This window comes from Solanum dulcamara, chromosome 3 (assembly GCF_947179165.1).
Source record: "Solanum dulcamara chromosome 3, daSolDulc1.2, whole genome shotgun sequence".
NCBI lineage: Eukaryota > Viridiplantae > Streptophyta > Magnoliopsida > Solanales > Solanaceae > Solanum > Solanum dulcamara.
Window position 1 is genome coordinate 77,575,446 of NC_077239.1, and position 24,171 is coordinate 77,599,616.

Consider the following 24,171-nt stretch of genomic DNA (forward strand, 5'->3'; position numbering starts at 1 on the left):
TTGAGATAGGATACTTGAGTTGGTTTGTTTGGATGAATAAATTCGTTTTGAGTGCTTGAATAGCCTTCGGAAACAACCTCTCTATCTTCACAAGATACATAAACAACCTTTCGAAAAATCTTTTTAATTTTTTTCATATTTGGTTGGCTTTAAGTGTTTTGGAAAACGTTTTACAAATAAACTTATTCTTAAAATTTAAAGAAAATGACTTCTCTTTATAAAATAATGAAAATGTTAGTTTAGATTATACCTAAATGCTCTTAGGACAATATTTAGAGTACACCTTTTATATATATAAAATTGTGGATTGTACTATCCAAAAAAAATAAATTATATGTATTAACTACATTATCGTGTTGTGTTTTATATGATAATGTACCTGTAGCACAAATATTTGTATAGAAAGTGAAGTGGTTGATGTTTTGGTTTAACTTTTTCTGTTTACTTTTGTTAAAAACAAATGGTATATCTGAGTTTGTTGCTATATAATATACGTAGAGTAGGTATATATTCATTTTGAAAAATATTATATTTCTATCTATATCGTGGAACTTATTAAATTACTCCACCACTTGAATTCATTTTCAAATAAAAAATAATGACAAACAATGATTATTATAGCTTTTTTTTTTCTCTTAGTAGTTGTATCCTTAATTGTATTGTAAATAATAAAATAAAAAATTGTATTGTATATTATTTCCTCTTTCAACTGTCCCCAATTTTTTATTTTTTTTAAATAAGGGTCCAACAAATGAAAGGTTGTTTGTGTCATGGAACCAGCAGATATAGGCCAAATCCATGTGACTTTTATTAAATAAATTCATTTTGGCATTTTGACAATTTATGAACATGAACATTAATCATGTTGGCATTTTAATAATGAACATAATTAGCATCAAGTTTTGTCATTCATTTGACTGCACGTGACAATATATTCGTTTATATTTAGACGTTAATTGCATTAATGAACTCCGCCAATTTATTTTACTATCTTATAAATGGGAGTTAGCCAAAAAAGAATGAAAATGACAAGACCCAATCGAAAAAGAAGATATTCACGAATAAAATTGTTATTTGTTTTAGCTTTAGTTAGATATATGAGTACATCAAATATTGAATTTGATATTTAATTTTAAGTATTAGCAAGAAGGTTAGTATGTAATCGTATGTTGTCGTATTTTACGTGAGAAGGCACGAGACTAGTCTCTCCTTCACTTATCCTTATTAATTTGTAATCATATAATTTTTTATTCTTTAATATATATTATTATTTGTTGTTTTATTCGCTTTGTATTTTACTATTTTGCTGTCATATTAAATAATCTCTCACCCTACAATAATAAAAGTAAAGTCTATGTATATTCTAGGCTTTTTAAACTTCACTTTTAAAATTATACCAATGTGTTGCTGTCGTAAATAAGAAGAGAATGATAATTATTCACAACTTTTCAGTACTTGAAATACTTCTGAAAATCATGACAAATGTGAAATTTTAGAAAGTATACTTTTATTAGATCCCTTTTTATGTTGCCAAAAAGCACCCCTTTCTGATATTTTCAGAAAAATGAAATTTTAAAAGGACCACACATTCATTATTTTCCCCTCTTTTCTGATACTCATAAAAAATAAAAAAGAACCCACTTTCGAAGTCCAAATATATCGATGAGCAACAATTGCTAAATTCCATATATATATAATTATTATGGTCAGATGAATCTTTATAAACCTTAATTACCTCAATTAATTTTATGAAATATCTATCATCTTTTCAACCACAGTTGCTCGATTTTTTCATCTCTTCTAAATTTCGTCCGTTCTTTGGATTGATCTGTATGACGCAAAAACTCATTCTAGGTATTGTTCGGAGCCTGAGACCCACAACGGCAGTAAGGGTGCAACTTAGGTGAGTTAACACAAAAAAATACATTTCATTCAACAATTTACTTTGAATTTAGATACTGAATTAATTTCATAAAGTATTTATCATCTTCCATCCATAATAAATACCAATAATTCTATCCGAGCAAAATAAATTAAACCTAGAATTTAAACTCAATTGATATGACTGTCAATCAATTCACGGATCACTCCGCCACAACTTGGATGCAAATTAATACTCATTTTCCTTCCAAGTTTTCAACCTATTTCTCAAATTAAACAAAAAATTCGTACCAAAATTGCTTCTTTTTTTTTCTTCACATTCCATAATTATATCATAGCACGCATTTCTTATATTAAAATCTGAAATTTTTTCGTCGAAAACAATGCCTTTAATCTCTTCCTTCTCTGCAATTCTTCAAAGGGTCATTACATAATCTCGAGTGAAGAAAAGGGGTTACAGAAAAATGCTTCAATTGCATTGCCCATCAATTCCAATACTGAATCCAAGATTCCATCAGATTTCTCCTTCTAAGAGGTTTGTTTGTATTATGTTTGTCATGAATATGTTTTGTATTGAGGGGTTAGTATCAATATAAGTTTTGCTTTCGCAATAGATTTTGAAGTTGAAACTTGAAACTTGAAATTTGAAAATTGAAAATTGAAAATTTGAGTTTTTTCAAGTTGTGTTTGGACATGCATTTTTATAACTTTTCAAATTACTTGGAAAAAAATTGAACTTTTGTTAGTGGAAGTGAATTTCTCCCAAGTAATCAAATTCCATGTCCAAACAACAGATATTGGAAGATAAATTTTCAAAAACTGATTCAAAATCTAAGGTCAAATGCGAGTTAAATGTGCAAGTGAACTTTAGACACTTGAAAGTTCTGTTCTTTCTCTTGGGTGTGTTGAGTATTGTAAGCTTGAAAGCAATTTCAATATCTCACTACCATTCTACATCTTCTTTTGGCACTACTGTTACTGTGTTCTGATCTGAATTTCTTGCATCTATGTGTATTTGATGTAGTTCTAGTTGCATTTTATTATAAAAAAAATACACAATTTATGCTGAAGTTGACCACTTTAATCAAATACATTATAGTCCTATCACCTATGCACAATATTCTTATGATGACATACAATAAAAAGAAGTTATGAGCTACAGAGATTGAATGAAAATAGCATAGATTTCGCGCAAATCTGAGATTTTATCTTCTAATCAAATATTCTATTAAATAGAAGTAATTTTATCATCATTTGGATAGGATCAATCCAAGTCAGCTCTCTTACAGTTCGATTGTCTGAGGACAGAGGGCTAGTCTAACTGCTGGTACGGTTATGCTAATAGGCAGAGGATCTTCCAATCCTGGATTAAGAAAGTCATAATGTTAGGAGTAGTGGTATGGGATTATCTAGAAATCCTTCAAATATCTTGCATCACTTAATCATTTTGGCTCTGCCGTTTCGTCCATCTTCACAGATATAGCCAACGCATATTGCAATTTGCATTAATACCAAGTCCTGTAAACAGAACAGTTAGTGTTGGACAATCCTCCATTTTCAGTTAGTTGCATATCTTGCTGTCACCAAAATAGAATAGCACTTCCGAATCTCAAGACATAACTAAGATGGAAGAAACAGCTGCAATTACTTGCTTTGTTCAGTGTAAAAGGTTGACTGTTGGAAGTCTCTTTATTCCCAATATTCTGTGTATTTAAAATTGCTATTCTTTATTTTCGTTGTCTAGAATGTCCCTATCAGTCTCTATTATAATTCAGACTACGGGTGTCTAGAAATACTGGATCTTGGTCTCATGTAGTGCTATACCAGTCTCTTTTCCACCCAAATGACACATTTTCTGATTTAACAAATTCGAAGAAATGCTAGATACATAATTTTATAATGGATATTCTAATGTGACAGTTATGAATGGGTAAACTTAAACAGTGGTTGAAAATATCTAAGGGTTCCTTCAAATAGTATGTGATTCTGGTTGGTTGTTTTAAATCAGGGAACGCTTAAGTGAATGCATAAGCTCAGATATATGTGCATAAGGATGCTAGGCCTTGCAGCTACAGCCTAAAATATCCACATGATATTGAACCTATCCTTTTTGCGCATTGTTTTAACTAAAGCTGTTTCAATTTCCAGAAAGTCATTGGCTTGTCCCTGTTGGAGAAACCATGCTTCTACTCTTTGCATGAATGACTGGTTGGCCAAAAGTAAAAGTGAGTAACTAGATTGTTTATTTTCAATGCTGTAAGAGTGTTTATGCCAAAAATAAGCTCCGATGCAGCTGAAGCTCATGAAAGCTGAGAATTCATCATTATGTCTTTAAGAGCCTTGATGAACTGGTGGACGGTGGTCCATTGAGCTCCTATCATCCTCCTTTTCCTTTTCTTGTCGGAACTGCATCCTAGTAATGCTTGTTACTCTTTTTCAACCAGGAAACCTGCCAAGCATTCAACAGAAGACATGCAGACAGCTAAGTTCCCCAGGAAACATGAATATCTGGGAAAATCTGAATCATCAGCCATTGAAGATTTATTTGAATAATATTTTTCAGGTTCCAATGCCTCTTGGTTTCAGTTTAAAACATAATATTTTATTCTTTAGATATAATGCCACGTTACTCTCGCCCATGTATGATATAATTTAATGGTTCCGCTACTTAACAAGAAAAAGAATTCAGTGGTTTGTGCAGGGCAATGTCAGATTTCTTTCAAATTTGTTGCCTTTGGTTCTATTACTGAAGGCAAAATAACATCTCTCAGCACTATAGTATTTTCCCTTAAGTTTGGGAAGTTGATCTTAACAATAATCAAGAGATAACCAACTGAATTTGATGGTTGTCCATAAAAAACTTAGTCATAGTTCTTCTCCTTGGACCCTTCTTAGAATTTCATGTTATGCCTCTGATTCAGTTTTCAACTTGAATCTGAAGTTGACCACCTTCGGAGATCTAGAGGAAACTAGTTCTGTACGTATTTTTAAAGAACTTCTGTCTCATTACAGGGAAAGCTCCATTTTTTTAATGAAGTAAATATTTGGTTGCTATGTTAGTTCTGTAAATCCGACACTGCACCCAGTATAGTGGAAAATCTTAACTTCTAGATGGTTCCATCTTTGTCCCGAAAAAACTGACGTAGGTTACAAATTCTCCAGTTGTTTATTATAATATTTTAGCCGAACCTGACTTGTTTGGGACTGAGGCTTAGTTGTTGTTGTTTAGTATAATATTTAAAAGTCTGATGAGGAAAAGCTGAATATCAAGTTGTGAGGTTGTATCACGATCCAAGCTACACCCTAGACGTGACACGGCAAAAAGGATCCTGAAATATCCTAAACAAGCTTCTTAGCATAAGCATGACTTAAGATACAAGAAAATCAAAATAAACTTAAAGCGGAAGATAAGTCTCAATAACAATCTCATCATAGTATAGAAATATATGAACAAAGACCATAAGCTAAAAATAAGTCTCACATAAGCCTCTACTACAATAGGTGAGATGCTAGGACATGTCCCTAGCTAAATCGAAATCTGACAACTGAAAGTATAGTCTAAATGAAAATCACAAGAAACACATCCTCGAAGCATGAGGACTCACCACACAATAGACAGCTGATAAGAATCATGTACTAACCGCGGGCGTGAGTAGGAGTGTCGTGACCTATATTATAAAACAATATAGGCAAAAGAAGTATGCGGTCAGTACTATGGAGAATATAAAATGCGTGATGTAAAACATGATAATGCATGACCAAGCTAAGACATAATATCATCCTTTAAAACATCATTAAAACACAACACATGGTCAATGCACTATTCGTAAGAAAATCATAATCAAAGCATAACATAGTGAGAGATACCGTTAACCGACATAAACTATGCGAGCTACAACATGGAGTCCAGTGTCTTCCCCACACCGAAAAGAGATTGACCTACTTGCCAGGTAAGGACCATAAACATGAGCTATACGTGGATCCACTAGCTAAGGTCAATTAAGGCAAATTCTACTGGGGCACGTAGTTATGGGATCTGGGTAATCGCCACTAGTCCAACTCGGTGCTAGGTGATACTCTCAACAAGAATAGTCATAATCATAGCTTAATCTTAAAAAATGGTAAAAGTCTAGTAATACCAAGTTCGTCATAATATACATGAAACATAAAAATAGCTTCTTTAACAAATCATGATTTCATAACGTATTCATAAAAGACACTTAAGTATCTAAGCATCTAAATCATGATAAGCTTGTTCATAAAAATCATGGAAATGCTTCATGATGAGAATACTTCACCTTTTGAAGCAACCTTGTTTTCATATAAATCATATTGATACTTCTAAAAGCATCCGTAAAAGCATAGTTTCATCAATTCATGATGCATGCATAATACTCAAACATAGTTCATTATCATAAAATAGGCATAATGCATGGGTTCATGTAAAAGTCCTTGAAAACATGTAATTACGATCAAATCATGTATAATAAGATCATTGAGAATGAATAAAACCATAATTGATTGAACCCAATACAAAATCATGAAAACCCTGGTCTTAGGAAGAAATCATAAAGAGTAATTGAAGATTCTTTGGGACTCCAGGGATGAAAAGAGATCCATGGATGAAATTCCCACACACCTCAATGAAATCTAGCTTGAAACTTGAAGAGGAGACTTGAGTCCTTGAACCCTAGCTTGATTGGAGAAGAAGACCTTGAGAGATCTCGAGAGCCTTAGGGGTTTTGAGTGAATGAGAGGGAATGTGGGAAATTTGAAGGGTAAGGATAGTTATAGGTCTTAGGAATTAGTCCAAAACGACATAGCTTAGGTATTAAAAGAATCGGAAATAACAAAATATCCCTGAAAGTATTCTGCCGAAGGGACCCTACGGCCCTACCTACGGGTCGTCAAAAGGGCTCGTGGAATCAAGGTAAGAAATCCAAGTTTCTGAATTTCACCCTATGACTCACTCCTACGGTTCATACATGGGCCTACGATCCGTAGACCTCACTCGTCTTGCCAACCCTAAATCCCCAACTCTCTGAATCTCACCTACAGGACCACCTATGGCCCATATCACTTCCTACGATCCGTAGGAGCCTCTCGTCCTGTAGAACCTTGAAGACCCCTCCTCTGAATCTCATCCTACGACCCTTCCGACGGACCGTCCTGTTGGTCCGTAGGTCAACTTTTGAGACTTAAAATTTTTAGCTACTTTAGGACCCCCTACAGACCGTAGGACCTTGTATGGTCCGTAGGTGGGCCTCGTGCAACAACTTCTGAAGCTCAAATTTTTCCAAGGGTCAGGGCTTACCTACGACTGCCCTCCGACGGGCCGTAAGACTTTGTATGACCCATAGGTCGGCTCATAGGAGCCTGCACCAGAAACTTTTCTGCATCATTTCCTTCCAATCACATTTTCCGACTTCTGAGGTAGTGAGGTTTTACAGGTTGGTTCTTGATGATGTAAACTTCTGATCCATATTGGATCCGTTGGGATTATACAACCACCTCTCTACTTCCAATGTTTCAGCTGATTCCACTTCCATTATACCAGGGATTTTTTCCATTCTTTATCCCGTTGAGATGCAATTTTGTGACCAACTTTGTGCGAGTTCTTCTATAAACCGATTTCTGCAATGTCGATTTTCTTATTGGAAACTCTCAAAGGTAGATTGGTTATATCATGTAAATATTTACTAATGAGAGTGTCTACATGTGCAGGACTTCCCAGCTAAAATTGTAATAGCTTCGTTGGCATCTTATTTCCTGCATAAATTGAAGCTTCTAAATCTAATTGGTAAGAAGATGGGGATGATCCGAGAGTTATTCTTCTTTGTGACTCAAACATCAGGGGCTCAAAGTTTACCTTTTGCTTGTCTTTCTAAGCCGGTGAATAAACCAATACCACTTCAGTTGGATGTGTCCTTTACTTCACTGAAAGACATCAAATGGAGTTTAGCACGGTTAATATATTTGTTCAATATACAACTAGAGAAAAATGTCGCCATGTAAGTAAGCCAATTATACCTCCTTTGTAGTATGTTACCTTTTTGCTTCTCTTTCTCAATGGCTTAGCTCGGTCATGGGTGCATAAATGATATCATGGAACGTGCTAGAGAAAGATTATAAGTTTGTTTTGTAAAAATAAAATATAGGTGGCTTGAATCAGGAAACTCGTACTCGTTACTACTTTAATTTGTTCTAGACCTGAATCGTAATGCTTATAACTTTTCAAGTATTCATGGACTTGTACTAGTAGGGTTTTAGGTCAGTCATCTGAACTTTCTATCTTCTCTCATTTCAGTTGCAATAATGCACTTCCAATTGTATTCTTTGTACAGGCTTACCATCTTTTTAACTTGTTTAAGATTATAATGTATGAAGCGATAGGACAGTAGTTCTTTGTAGCGCATTCATAAAAATACAGTACAAGGCCTTATTTGGATTTTTCCTTAGAAATGTGAATCATCTATTCCATTTTGTGCAGGTTTTTTATTGTGCTTTTGGTATCATGCTTCTCATTTGTGATGATTGGTGGTTTTCTGTTCTTCAAATTCAGGTAAATTCTTCCAGACATGATATTCAGTATACTTATTTGTGCTAATGTTGTCTACAAATGTATAAAACTATAAGTATATTAGGTTTCTCGTTACAAACACCGAGTAATCCCCCCTTGTATTAATATCCAAAGATCTTCTTAAAGCACATTCTTTAGCAGAAGCATTTGTAGATTTTTTTTAAAAAAAAGGTATCTTTAGAAGCATTTGTAGATTTCTCCTGCCTTTGTTACCGGAATACCTATTATAGGGGTCATTAATTTTTGTCAGTTGCTGAAGAACTAGTTATCTTTATGGAATTTCGTAACCACCTCAGCTAATAGTTTAAGCTGGTAGATAGGGTATATTTTATTTATTTATTTCGGGTCTTGTAGCATGCCCCTCACAAGTAGGCATGATTCCTTGGGCAAGCACACACGGATATTTTTGTTGATGGATGGAACTGAAACTTGAACCATGACCTCTTCTTGCTTTGACACCATGTTGAATTGGGTGAAGCGCATTAGCTAAAAAGTGAACTGCTACTGAGCAAACACTTCTATTGTTAGTTTTAGGTCTGCAAAAATCAAGGTGCAGAGCTGGCTGCCACCATTTTCAACTTGAAGAATCACAGAATATTGGTGTTGTTCGGTATAAATACATGCTAACATGCATGTCTAATAAAACAAGCCATATATTCTATCAGCTAATGGCGAAACGTGTCTTGTATACTCTCAGTTAGCCACTATCAACTAATAATGACCACTTTAAGAAAGTTGATAGTTCTTTAGGTTGTTGAATAGAATAAATACTATCTGGATTTTAATTGTACCATAGGCACAAAGCCTAGCTATGTTCCATAGACTCTTCAAAATTCCTGCTGCACCCGAGTCGACACGTCATGGCTGTGGATGTGGGATCCATACCGGATTTAGTCAACTTATCTTGGGTACTTTAACCACATTCTATGACCAAGAAGTATAAATTGATTGGGTATATGGTTCGATTTTTGGGTTTATGTGATATATATAGAGAGAGTTATATAAAGTATGAGAATGCTTTTCTATTACGCGAGATAAGAAGAAAATATTGGTATTCATAAACAATAAAATTTTATTAGTTTTAGTTCAATAACTTTAACTAATCAAAATATATACTTTATATGTTGTAATATACATTTATTGGCCGTATCCCAGAGCCCTATCCGTACTCGGATCCATACCCTTGAATCCCAAATTTACGTGATGAAGAATCCGACCTTTAGATCCGCACCCTCATCGGATACCCATACCTAAGTCCGAGCAACATAGAAGCCAAGTTTAAGTTTATTTCAAGTTCCAACGTGGTTTTAACCCATGATAAAGCAACCTGCATGTTTATTTGGTTTCACTTATGCCATGCTCCAGTCAGCCATGTTACTCAGTCATGTTACTCTCCTCTCTTTTCTTTCCCTTTATTTTTTCCTATTGCTGAAAGCGCTATGTAGTAGGAATTTTCTTCAATTTTTTACTTTCCCTTTTATGAAATTTGGCAAAATTTGGTGGTTTAGTTGCTTTCAGATTTAAAGTAACATTTATGGAAATGATCTTAATTCTTATCCATCGAATAGTTTTATCATTTGCTTTCATTGTGTGCTTCACCATATTATCATGTTTCATACTGTTTCTGATAGTGAATTTTGTTGATGCCTTATATGAGAAATTATTCATATTTCGATTTTCTTCTCCAGCTGTTTCCCTATCCTCATGTTTGTTTGCTGATATGGATATTTTTCGTCATGAAGAAAACGCAGGGGTAATGCTTACTCTTTGGAGGACTGCTTATGGGAGGCCTGGGCATGCCTCTGTTCATCATCTACTCACCTGAAAGTGTGGTTTATCTTTATCACATTTGATTTTGTTGATAAAATGTAATCTTCTTACTGATAGCAATATTTAGATCATAATAATTATCATTACTAAAAGGACTTGCATTTGACTGCAGCAAAGAACAAGAGTTGAACGTGTAATAGGATTCATCCTTGCCATATGGGGCATACTGTTTTATTCTCGCTTATTGAGCACCATGACTGAACAATTTAGGGTAAGCTCTTGAAAAATGCTGCATTCAAGCTTAATAGCAGCAGGCAGTCCCCTAACAAGCACTTTGACAGAATAATATGCAAAGACTCAGAGAAGGGGCACAAATGCAAGTGTTGGAGACTGATCATATTATAATTTGTGGAGTTAACAGTCATCTGAACTTTATACTAAAGCAGCTAAATAAGTACCACGAATTTGCTGTTCGCTTAGGTACTGCCACTGCTAGGTAATATCATTGCTTACAGTTCACCATACAAACTATGCTTAGTGCTGCAAATGTTACAAGTGGAGTTACCTGTTTGCAGGCGGCAGAGAATTCTTCTGCTATCTGATCTTCCACGAAAGCAAATGGACAAAATATCCGACAACATCACCAAAGATCTCAATCACATTGATGTCTTTACAAAAAGGTCAGTCTCACTTCATAAAGAAAACTATGTAAGATTGCCGAGGTCTGGAAATCTCTATAGAAGATCAAACAAGTCCTAGTAAAGCTACTTCATTAGTTATATAGATCACCTGTGTCTAGTGAAGCTACTCCATTAATTATATCGATCACCTTTGTGTATGTTTTCTACAATAAGAAAAAAAACCATCTCCAGGTAGGAAAAGAGAATAAGGGGAATATCATAGAAGACGCTTCCTTGAACAAAGCTGTATGCGCTACAGCTGTAATCCTTAACTTTTTCAAGGAATTGAAGTGCTACGTTTGCTGTTCCAAATCTTTAATTTGTTGAACTGCTTAGATGGAATACATGTTTTTGTTAGATGCCTTCTTTGTAAAATGTGCTCTTTTGTAAATGATGTTATATACTGTTTCATTGCATCCTCTTAAAGCTTATACTGTCTAGAGAGGGTCACCACTTGTTTATTTAATCTTATTAGACTTTGCAGTTGCTCTCTCTTGTATGGGTTCTTTACCCATGAGCTAAGCAAATCACTGTATTTGATTATGGGTGGCTACTTAATTTGAGGATCTTTCTGTACTTTGAAACCTTGTTGAATATTAACCTACACTCATCCGAAAGCTTAACTTGGGTTTTCCCACTTCCAATGAATAAGATTGACTTTTCATAAAAAGCAGTCAATACTCCCAAAACTTGATTTCATGAATTAGCATTAAACAGTATCATTTTTTTATTACTCTAGTCCTGGTAATTATCAAAGTCAAGCCTGAGACTTGATATGGGCAGCTCGGATACATATTTCCGTAGCAGATGCTGGTCCAGTGTTACTCCAGAGCATAGTGTATGCATCTATCTCCCTCACTTCGAAGAGGGGGAGGCAGTTAAAATTTCTCTAACTTGTATATATTGCTAATGGTCAAAACATCAAGTGATCGTAATTTGGCTTTCCAAGAGGGTTTTGTTGTGCTGTGCAAGATTGCATAAGTCGGCTTAGGCCTCGGGTTCATAGGCCTCAGTCTGTCCATGTTTCCTGAGCTATTCTATGATTAAATTGAAGTTGCTGTAATTTCAGTTGCCTTTAATCTAACATTTCATACATTTTCTCTAACAGTTGCAGTTTAAGTATGACAAAATCATTTGAAAGAGCTGCAGCCAATAAGGCACGTGCCATTGTTATACTTCCAGCGAAGGGAAATAGGTAGATGATTTGTTTTATCTTGGGCACATTATGAAGTGTTTGCTACATCAATTTTCTTGTTCTTTAGTTCTCTTCATATGGCATGTGGTCAAAGGGATAGAAGACAGTTCCTAGTTGAGCTCTCTAAATACTACAATCACTTCTATGATTAATTTATCCTCACGTAGACATGGGAGGACCACTCTCCTCAACTTAAAAAATTATATTGACATCATGGACTTCAGGAAATTCTATTCTTGAGTTTTGATAATTTTCCTAGTTTTGGTTCAATATTTGGAAAATACCCAACAAACTTAGTATCATATTCGTCAATATATCCAAAATAAGGAAGAGTGATTCACAACATTAGCAGCTGGGTAAAGTATAGTATTCACTTGAAGAGATCAATCGTATTCCTTTATCCTAAATTATATGTTATAATTGGATTATAATGTTACCGAAGAATTTACTGTACGTAATTTAAATAATTCCCGTGTTTTCAAAAAAGTTAAACTTACAGCTTAAGGTTTCAGTGTCGTTAGTTGTTGTCAATTATGTTCTATATTGATTGACAGTATGCAATACGATTCTAAAAATGATCTCTGAAAAAGAGTCCTTGTAAGCCATAGACAGAATATGTGGAAATAATACAACACACTAAACCATGCCACAGAAACTCAATCTGTTATCTGCAACTTCAGTGCTTAAGTCTAGACCTTATGAAAGGTCTTATACCCTGACACCAGGTGACATGTATGTGATTGGGAGTAATTTCATGCACGATTCTCTGAGTCTTTTGATGTCTACACTTCCCTAATTTTAAACTAATGGCATTTTATGTGCAATTTGAATTTTGTGTTTGTGCTTTCTTCGTAGTTTCTTATTTGCGATGTTCTTAATTTAATTAGGTATGAGGTCGACACAGATGCATTTCTCTCAGTACTAGCCCTTCAACCCCTTCCAGAAATGATCTCTGTGCCCACCATAGTTGAGGTATGTTTCTCTGGAAGAGTACTTTAAACGTTTTGAATTATCATTTATAATTTAGTGACTCCTTCGCAGATTTCTTTCAGGTTTCAAGCTCCAACACATGCGAACTCTTAAAGTCAATTTCAGGATTGAGAGTGGAACCTGTTCAGAATGTCGCATCAAAGTTGTTTGTTCAATGTTCTCGCCAAAAGGGACTCATTAAAATATACAAACATTTGCTCAATTATCGAAGTAATGTACTGTTTCTCAGTTAAATCATTTTTGTTTCATGAGTTATTTTATTGAATGCATAATCTGTAAAGGAAAATTTGGCAGGTATCTCATTGTCTTCCACTGTTTTAAGTGCTGCATTCTGATAGTGGTCTCAAATACATTTAACTTTTGTCAAAAAGTGGATCATCCACTGGTGGAGTGGTAAACCTGAGTAAAATATCATGCAGCTTGTTAGGTTATGATAGCTAGTTAGGTTCTTTTACTTCATCTACCTGTAGCCGTTTGTAACAAAATCAACTTCCGTTTTATTGCATCTTTTGTTCTGTCTGGTAAAGAGCTAAGTTCCTTAAGACATTATGAATTCTGTGGTCCACAACCTTGAACTTTGAACATCCCATGCTTAATTCAAAGCACTAATGTCTTCTTAAGTTTCTCAAAGTTCTCAGCAAACCAGAACTTTGCTCTGTCCTTAATTGTGGGATAACATTTCAAGTCTGAAGTGTCTGCTCGTTGAAGTTTTTGCTTCATATATTATGTTGCTTTTTTGCATAAAATCATGTCATGTATCTTGCAATATCCTGACAGTGAAATTATCATAACAATGTACATGGATTTGTTTCATGATTGGACACTTCTAAGAAGAGCACGGTTTCATTTGGCAGAGAACGTATTCAATCTTTGCAGTTTCCCTCACCTGGTGGGATTAAAATATAAGCAATTAAGACGTGGCTTCCAAGAGGTAGTCTATTTGACTAGAATGGTTTTAACTAGTGATTTCATAAAGTTTGTTGATCTTGAAGTCATATTCAATTCTGCTTTTCTTTCAGGCTGTTGTTTGCGGTCTCTACCAACAAGGGAAGATAAATTTCCATCCAAGGGATGAAGAGGTTTTGGAAGAAACTGATAAAGTATGTTTCAACATTAAATGTTGCAGTTGTGTCACCCATACGAATAAAATAATCCAAACTGTAGATGTTAAATCAACTTGGACTATCACTGTGGAGTAACAAAAATTTACACACTGCTTCCTTTGGGAGACCTAGTTTGTGAAAGCATAGTGATATACTCAGTACACTGCTTTTATACTGATCTAATTATTCTGCATCAGTCCTTGAAAGATATTGTATGCTTATATTGATTGTACATCTATTATAAGCCATCCTACATTAGTCTCAAGTAGAAGAAAGGAATATTAACTAGAAGCGGATTGATGGAACTAGGTGAGATGAATCCTTAAGACAGGTATTTATTGCTTTCATGATTGCCATTGAAGTGAATAGTAAGGTAGTCGCCATAAGGCTTTTTTTTTTATTATTTCTACAGTTTTAAGCTTTGATGATTTATCAGTTTGAACATGAAGGTGATTCGTTTCTGCCAATAATGCCTTGCGTCTCGTCTATCATAGATCATGCATGAATGAGATCAGTTGCTAGTTATACCTTTTACTTTGGTCTTAATGGAATCATCAGTTATAGGATAAGGATCAAGAACATTTATAAGGGGTAAAAAGTGTTGCAGCACTAAATCATTCCATGGGACATCCAGCACTCCTTTCTGGCTCCAATGATTACTATCTTTCTGTTTTGGTGTGGAGATCAGGCAGTTGAGCTATGATAGTAGTTGCAGTGTCACCATTGTAGTGGCGAGAGCAGAAATTATGTACTGTTCACTTCGTTTCATAATTCATAATTGACTAGATCATAAAATGTTGTGCATGTTCTCATCAGAAAGTTCTGGAAAATGTACAAAGTTCAAATACTTTTTTGCTATAGTCCCCTAATTTAGTTTACTTGCATGCTGATTGTTTCACTTTGAATCATAAAGGTTTTGTTTATTGGACCTGTTCATGGGAAAAAAAGGCCGCAGCTGGCATACTCAAATATTTCTGATGAAAGTGGTATTGCCATAAATGATTCTCACACTGTGGAAAAGAATGGACAATTCCGGAGTAATGCTTTGGAGATAACAAAAGCACGCCTTGAGAATATAGTGAAACGAACAAAATCAGGGTCTAAGGTATAACATAATATAGTGGCAGGCCTTTGCACCTGCCACCTTCATTGCTGAGTATTTTAGCTAAATCTGTAAGTATCTAAATTCAGGGATCTGATTGGTGTCCGGGACCTAAAGAATGCATATTAATGCTGGGATGGCGGGCTGATATCGTAGAAATGATTGAAGAATATGATAATTACCTGGGACCTGGAAGCACATTGGTAAGTCATTCTCTTCTGGAAGACCTCCACTTCTAACCTCTACATTATAGGTGAAGATAATTAAATGATTAGCTTTTCAATTTGTTATTAGGAAACAGACTTTTCCTGGTTCAGCATGACATCTGTCAGTATTTCTGGGAGTCATGACAAGGAAAAATCAAAATTGTCAAACTCAAAAGGGGTACAATGTAAAATGCAACCGAAACACTTGGTTCTAAAGTTGTGGGGTTGATTTGGATTAATTTTGTTATTTTTTCTAGTAGACACAAGGAATTGACGCAAATATAACATTATTCTGTTAGCCTTCTACACCATATCACTTCTTCCATGAATTACTTGACAACATCGCTGTAGTTTGAAGAAATGATCACATTTCAGGAACATAATCAAGAGGAGGTCTCTTTCATTTAAGGTTATCTAATGTTAATAGATTAGGCTACCATCCAATTGATTTTAAGTATGAAATATTGACCTTAACAGTTTCTAGTTCATTAAAAATACTTGATTTGATTTCTCCTGATGAAAAGATGCTATTAATTCATTCATGTGGATATTAATTCATTCATATGGATCTTTAGGTGACAGTGAAACATCTCTACAAAATCAAGAAAATTAGTATATGTAGAATATTCTTGACGGTTAAATACTGTCAAGAGAATCATTATGAAGGCAGAATACATTCACATACACTTAAATTTGTCTGAATTTTTCACCTTGCCACCTGAACTAAGCCTATAGCCTACTGAACACTTGATCTATGCTCAAACTATGCCTATTAGATGCATGTGGTATGGCACATGCATGGATATCACATACATTAAGCACGTGAATGCATTGAAAATGAGCTGCCATGGATCTTTTTCCCTCATCTAATTCTTTTCTCATCTCTCAACAAAATAAGACCCATCTTCCATCACTTTTCACCTTAAATCTCTGCTAACAAACCACCACAGCCACCCCTTCTCCCATGATATAAACAAAAACCAACACCTTACCACCACCATTACAGACCACAAACGGCCTTGCTCCCACCAGCTTTCTTCTCCACTTCTCCAGAAACAATAGAAAAACAGAGACCCAACACCTCATAGACCCCATGGATCGCTCTTTCTAAACTCTCGAACAATCTGCCATCCTTGAAATCTATATCCAACTATTAGTTCCACCAGCCATATTTTCCCTGGAAAATGGACAGCCTCTGCCACGCTTAATTCTGTTAGGACCTTCTTTCCAGCATATGAACCCGCCATCTGCACGTACTTCGAATGTCCCATCGAAAACCTCTATAGTTGTGTTTAGGATGAATGACATTTCCCATCAAGCACGCCGGCAGAGTTGATCAGGATGTTGGCTGGTGATTGAAAAGTCGGCCTCGTCAAAAGAAACTTTACTTCATCTTGGTTGTAGATATTGAAGTGGGAAGTTTTGGCCTTCGGTATAGTGCTGATGAGTGGTGGTGTCTTCTTCCACCATGATTGAAGAAAACCAATGATTGCTAGGGATACAGGAGAGAGGAAAGGAATTTTGTGGATAGACACCAAAGAGTGAAGATTATGCAAATATATGTCAGTGAAGGGAGACAGGTCGGAGGTACAACAAAGAGGTTGATGCTTTGTGGGGAAGGATAAGGATCATTTATGACAAATGTTGTAGGTAGGACATTGGTGTCCAAAAACTGTCAACAGGTCTTATGGTGTGGGGGTATGGAAAGCTATCAGAAGCCACTGGATCTATCTACATGCCAACTCTTCAATAAGGGTAGGAAATGGAAGAAATACTATTTGAAGTGATAATTGACTGGGACATGGCCCTCTTAAGGACATCTTCCCTGAAAGCCTGAACTTTTTAGCAAAGCTTCACTGCCTGAAGCAAATCTGGAATAACTGTGGGGTGCAAGGGTGGAATGTTGTGTTCAGAAGAGTACTGAATGACTGGGAACTTCAAAAAGTTGTTGATTTCTTCAAGTGCGTGGAGTCTTTCCGGAGGTTCAAGGAGGTTGAGGACACACCCAACTGGTGCAGAAGCATTAGTGGAGAGTGCACAGTCAAATCAGCTTACTTCCCCCTCTCTAACTCCTCGAGGAGGCAGGAACTGTCCATGGAGATCAATATGGAAACTGAGGCACCTTTCAAAGTGGTTTGCTTCAGATGGTTAGTGACCAGACAAGCTTGCCTAAACCAAGAAAATCTCATAATAAGGGGATTCCAACTGTGCTCTAGATGCTCTCTATGTGGTTCTGCTGGTTAATCTAATAGCCATTTGTTCCTTCATTGTCCAATTTACTGCTCAACTGTGGCAGCTGTTTATTAGCATGGTGGGTTTTAGTTGGGTGATATCCAGCAAATACTGCTGAGCTGTTACATTCATGAAACTATAATGGGGGAATAGTGAAGTAGAAGGGGTGGTGGAGAGTGGTGCCAACTTGCTTTTGTGGTCAGTCTAAATGAGAGGAATGCAAGAAGTTTTAACTAGAAGCAAGGTTCAACACAGAAACTTCAGATGAACTGTATCTTGATGTTTCACTTTTGGTGTAAAGAAAGAAGAGTAGTGGAGAAAGATTCCCTGACAGATATGATGGTTCTCTGTAAATTTTATTTTGTGCATAGCAGGGATTTTGGATTCTTTGTAAATATGGCTTCGCACTTCCTTAAGTGTTTTTTGTATATACTAACATGTTATCAGTCTCAAAAAAATGTCTTTCTTCTAAAACGCAGAGCAGTTGTAGATTAGCATCTGAATTATCACCATATCTTTGGATTTTATGACCAAGTGACTGTGATTTGCTTACTACTAGACTAAGTCTTATTTTGTATGCTTTTGTTTTGTGTCCCATAAACTCGTAGGAGGTGTTATCAGATGTTCCAATGGATGACAGACATACGGCTAGCAGACTTGCTGGTCAGGGAAAGCTAAAAAATGTTCGAGTCTCTCACAGGGTATTTCTGACTCAGTATCTTATGTTGATTACCTGGATTAAACTTGGAACTGTCCATATTAGTCTGTCCATATTCATAATATTTTACAGATTGGAAACCCAATGGACTATGACATGCTGACGGACACCATTGCGAACATTCAAAAATCATTTAAAAAAGGCGAAGAATTTCCATTCTCCATTGTCGTAATATCTGATAGAGAATGGTTACTTGGAGGTAACAAAAATGGTGTTATCTAATTTGTGATATAGACGCATGTTTAAATTTATCTTTCATTTCTCCAGATGCATCGAAGGCAGACAAGCAATCTGTATATTCTCTCCTCCTTGCTGAAAACATCTGCAACAAGCTTGGCGTGAAGGTATTTGGTCAAAATATGTCTTCACAAATCTAATTTCCTACTTCAGTATTCTCTAAAAAGCTCTTCAGTGTGTAATATACCCACCCTCTACTTCATCATTAGTACTTTATTAGTGGTACTGGGTGGGGCGGTTGCAACCATAGGTTAACTCCTTTTCTTACCTTGTATTAAATTTTTGTATCCCATAGTACAGTCTCAAACAAATAGCTATGTAGAACTATTCTTTGAAAATAAGAAAAAAAAAGGGAAATCCGGAGCTCGAAGCATCCCGCGTTCATGAACGCACACCTCAAGGGAGTGTGATGTAGGCAACCTACTTTCATGCAAACATCAGTGGAATCATCCTCTGTTCGAACCCATGGCTAAGAACATGGCTAGGTCACATGGAGACAATTGTACCGTTGCTCCAAGGCTCCCTTCCTTCTTTGATAATAAGAACAAAGACTAATTTAGATAACTATCTTTTGTCAATCTATACTTTTTGTATATCCACTTCTATCCGGAAATGAGAAGGGCGTACACTCTAGAAGATTTTCTTGGAGTTTTGTTTTTTCACTTGGTTGATGGTATCTTGAAACCAAAAGAAAATCTTCATTTACTTGCATAATAGAATCTGTACCGCCTTTGTGATTTCAAGATGCATGCTGTAACCTTCAACATCATATGTGTATCTAGCAACCTTCTTTACTGGGTATTATTTCTAGTAGAGGGTAACATATTTGACAGGAGTTATACTGAGATGTGTATGCTTATCAATTGCCAATCTTTCCCTTTTGTACAAATAAATGTTTTGAAAATGAAAACGATGCTGCTTCTGTTGCCTGTGCTGGCATCTATGACCTGAGAAAGCACATAAAAACTTGAATGCTACTATGTAGTGGTTGTGTGCTGCTCAAATCTTCTGATCAGAGTATCCTGGTGTTTGAAGAAAACACTCTTATTTCATCACTATTCTTGTATTTCTCTTTCCATGGGAAATTGTCAATAACACTACTGATTGGTTTAACATTCTGCTGTGCGGAATCAATGATCAAATTGCAGATGCATAATCTTGTTGCGGAGATTGTCGATTCCAAATTGGGTAAACAGGTAATTTGTTTCTAACAAAGGCTGTTCTTGGTTAATTTAAATGAATGTGTAAGTTATGGCTTTGTTTTTCTCTAGTTGTGGAGTTTTGATGGCATGTTTGAATGTTCTGCTCTCCAGATTACAAGAATCAAGCCTTCCCTCACTTACATTGCTTCAGAGGAAGTAATGAGTCTTGTGACTGCTCAAGGTTTCAAATATTTCCATACAAAGGCCAAACGGATTCTTCTTAGTGAGGTTTGAAGTGATTCCTGAATTGTTTTTTTTTATTTTGTCACAGTTGCAGAAAATAGCGAATTGAATGAGGTTTGGAAAGATATTTTGAATGTCGATGGAGATGAAATATACGTTAAGGTAATAATTTGCCTTTTTAAATATAGCAGGTGTGAAATGGACAAAGAAAGTTGGCTTCTAGAATAAGATTATTGTCAATTATCTTGAACCTCATGTATTAAATCTTTAGATAAGCTTCACCTCTCTGCGTCTGATAGTTCATGAAGGAATTGGCATGTGTTTCCACTTTCCTGTAATGGTGCACGTAAACCAAGTTAGTGCTTGTGTCAATGGTGCACTTAACAGGCATGCCTGTTGGTTGTTTAATTGATGTATGCTTCATTTACCAAAAGGTGTGAATATTTAATATATAAATTTATGAATGAGTTGTGGCAAGTGTTAGAACAGTAATCGGAAATATAAAGGAGTTTTTGCATTGAGTGCATACTTGTTTACACTAGTTATAGATGAGATACTTAATATATCCATTTTTAGGTCCTATTGTGTATCATATATATATGCATTGGATATTGTGTTAATTGATAAAACTAGCGAGATGTCAACTAAAAGCTGGACTTATGAACAAATACTCTAGAGAGTGAGAGTTCATGATAAATAGGAGTAAAATAGACTCTTCCGTGGGAGTTGCGTATTAAGAAGAGTAAAGCTGATAAGAGATTAGAAGGGATTGTGGTGCTTAATGTAAGACAATTCAAATATGAAGGCTGGATGTTTACAGAGAATGGTATGTTAGATGAAAACGGAAAAGATAGAATTAGAATAGAATGGTAGAAAAGGAGAAATGCTACGGGAGTGTTAAGCAAAAGGACACCTACCAAAGTGAAATACAAGAGTTTGGGATAAGACCTAGTCATGTCAGTAAGCTTACGTTAGGTCCAATTTTTCTCTGTGTCAGTAAAATATGTAGAAAGCCTGTGGTAAAAAAACCTAAATTATTGAATAATAGAATGGAACGTGTTCAAAATGGAGTGTAATAGATAATGAGGATTCACACAACTTACACCAACTAGCTTAGGATTGACGCATAGTTGTTGCTGTTGTTACTTCATTTACCCTCTTTTTCAACCCCTTCCCCCAAACCCCAAGAAAACAAAAAATGTAAAAGTAACTAAGAAGGAAAATAAAATATAACCAATGTAAAAATGTAAAAAATATAGTTTTGCTTATGTATGAATATTTCTCTCGTTTGACCTTTGGACATGAATGATGTGTATATTCCTTAGGACATCGACTGAACGTATGTAGTTTGCCCAATTTTTTCCCTTGAGAGTGATGAAAGAATAGTGCCTATTTGTTGTACCGGATTCGCCAAGGATGGCGAATGGGCAATTAGAGGTTGCTCCGCTTCCTATGGATTGTTCTATAGCACTATGATTACGATGCTTGCTCCGAGTGGAAGAGAGACGGTGTCCCTTTCAGATGTTGCAAACGGACAAACAAAACACCTTAATCAGCTGAAGAATTCACTCTCAATCCAATCTAGCAAGAAAAGCTTTACCGGTAAAGTAAAGCAAGAGACAGTCGATCCTCTCCTTCTCTACTACCTTAGCTGTCAGAAATAGCATATTTGACCTCTTTTCCCCTTTCTTTCATCCTCCTAATAGTATCTACAATAATTTATTCCAGAAATATTCTCCTTCTAAGACTTTATAAGGACGCTACAGGTGATCGTAGAATGAGAGACTTCATTTTTTTTTAATTTCCTCAGTTCCACACAGCATGAGTTTGTGATAGATTAAATGGTGACATGAAACAGAAACTATTAGAGCTCCTGACTTGGTTGTAACTTTCTTTTTACCCTCCACTTACAGGACATTGGCCTTTACATGAAGGAAGGTGAGAAACCTTCATTTGCTGAACTTTCAGAAAGAGCACATTTGCGAAGAGAAGTTGCTATTGGATATGTGAAGAACAACAAGAAGGTATAGAATCTCGATCTGCTTCTGTAAATAGAATGGACATTGAAGCTCAACCTAACGCCTCACCCATTGCAGGTTATTAACCCAATCCCGAAATCAGAACCGCTTTCTCTTGAACCGGGTGATTTGCTGATAGTGATATCAGAACTTGAAAGAGAACAACCCGTGATCACAGTTCAAGCAAAATAACACAGGCAGCACCTTCTTATTACACCAACTACGACGAATGCCAAGTTTGGATCGTCAGTCTCAGTTCTTGGCTTCTCGCAACTGATGAAGAAAGAACAAGGAGCAAGCATGATAAGGAGATGCAAGTTACTGTAAATAAAGCAAAGAAAAAAATCGTCATTGGATTGAACTATAGTGTTTTTTTATTTTTCTTCTTTTTTTTCTTCCACCACTGGTTAAGAGGGAAAATCCCTTTTGAAAATGAACTCCCGCATTTGCTATATTTATTCACTGTGCAAAGAAAGAAACAGTTCAAGCCAAATATGATTTCAGTTTTGTGAAGGGGGGATGAAGATATATTTATTCATCTTCCAAGTTTCTGATAAACAGAGATAATATATTTATTCACTGTCCAAAGAAAGATTCATTCTTGATATTTCCTACTCTGTAAGTCAATAATTTTATAATAAGTTATATGATACTGTGATATATTAGTTTATGGTCAACACCCACTAATCGGAATCGTTTGATGTGAGGTATAAAGTATAATAATCCTGAAATAAAATGTAGGATTATTTTGTCAAGTGTTTGGTTGGAGGTATTAGATAATCCTTGGATTATTTATCCATCATTTATACTTTAGTGATGGGATAAGTTATCTTATCATATACATGATGAAATAATTTATTTCAAGATAACTTATTCGGGGATAAGTTGTTCTCAACCAAACGATTCCTTATGGTTGTAACTCTAGGACCTTCATAACCTCCTCCATAATCTTACTTCAGGACTTCAGTGGTTAATGTCATGTTTAATGTATCTATTTTGTAATCCTATATGTATTAGTGTAAATAAATAAAGGCATGAGATATGATATACAAAAAGGATATTGTAGAAAACAAAGAAAGAAGAAAGTTCAGTGATTTTGTGATTAGAAAAATAAGTTTGGTGATTTTATCTCAACTATATTTTAAGTTGAAATTTGAAAAATCATATGTGAATTTACTCCAAATATTAGAGCATATTTAAGATCATATTAGTTATCTACAAAGGAATTCGAACCCCAAAACTACAAATCGTGCACCTCTTAGCAGTGCTATACATGGTTAAGGAGAAGATGATGGGTGCATGTGAACTCACTCCCCTCCATGTGCATATGCTCCAGTACCAGAATCAGCACCACAAAAATAAAAAATAAAATGGAGGAGGTTATCTAAATATAAACAAGTGACTTGTAAGAATAGTCTTTATAAAGGATTTTACCAACAACAACAACAAAAAAAACTCTATAAATGATGGTCTTGAACGTTGGCTCCTGCTTAACAACATTCTTAAGAAATGACGTTTGTTGCCCATGGGGCATTTGTTGTGGGCATAAAATACTTTGCTTGTGAGGCGGGAGTTTGGGTGATTTCAATAGAGTGAACTTATTTGACTGATTTCAAATTCTACCTCATAAATAAAAGTTACATGTGTTGCTTATTTGCTATATATTTTTCCCTTTTTACGCAATTCAGTTTGATTTTCAATTCTTGCTTCTCCCTTTCTCCTCTCCGTCTCCAGAATGATTGCCTGATTACTATAAATAAATTTTACATCATAGAATTCGTAAGTCAATACAATGAAAATTCATGCTCAATAGCCAAATGCACCACACACTCTCAACAAGAACAGAAAATATATTAAGAATGAGATCGCTAGGTAGGTTAGGGTAGCACTTGTCATAAAGAAGCTAGCCAAAAAGCACATCAGACAGACGAACGACAGTACAAGCAAACTAACATGCAAACGGGGAATTCTCAATTGAAATATTCCAAACTCTTGTCTAAAACACAAAATTAATTGGAAAAATTACGCGGATAAATAAACATATATTAGTTAATTAGCTAGCATAGCTATAGTT

At 35.4% G+C, this 24,171-nt stretch overlaps 1 protein-coding gene across 2 annotated transcripts; it reads left to right on the forward strand.

Moving 5' to 3' along the window:
• Positions 1–1,887: 1,887 nt before the first annotated feature.
• Positions 1,888–22,704, forward strand: LOC129883085 (putative ion channel POLLUX-like 2). Of its 2 annotated transcripts, XM_055957654.1 has the most exons (25): positions 1,888–1,903; positions 2,303–2,416; positions 4,030–4,106; positions 4,326–4,444; positions 7,606–7,892; positions 8,372–8,443; positions 10,204–10,288; positions 10,404–10,502; positions 10,573–10,727; positions 10,807–10,911; positions 12,020–12,106; positions 12,994–13,078; positions 13,159–13,306; positions 13,951–14,027; positions 14,116–14,196; positions 15,113–15,304; positions 15,391–15,504; positions 18,348–18,440; positions 18,530–18,656; positions 18,725–18,801; positions 19,843–19,890; positions 20,008–20,077; positions 20,168–20,241; positions 21,993–22,103; positions 22,176–22,704. In XM_055957654.1, the coding sequence occupies exons 2-25, from the start codon at positions 2,346–2,348 to the stop codon at positions 22,287–22,289; spliced, it is 2,568 nt and encodes an 855-aa protein (XP_055813629.1). In that variant the 5' UTR covers positions 1,888–1,903; positions 2,303–2,345; the 3' UTR covers positions 22,290–22,704. The 2 variants fall into 2 exon arrangements, with proteins under 2 accessions (XP_055813629.1, XP_055813628.1); XM_055957653.1 differs by lacking the exon at positions 1,888–1,903 and having other exon boundaries at positions 2,185–2,416.
• Positions 22,705–24,171: the final 1,467 nt, after the last annotated feature.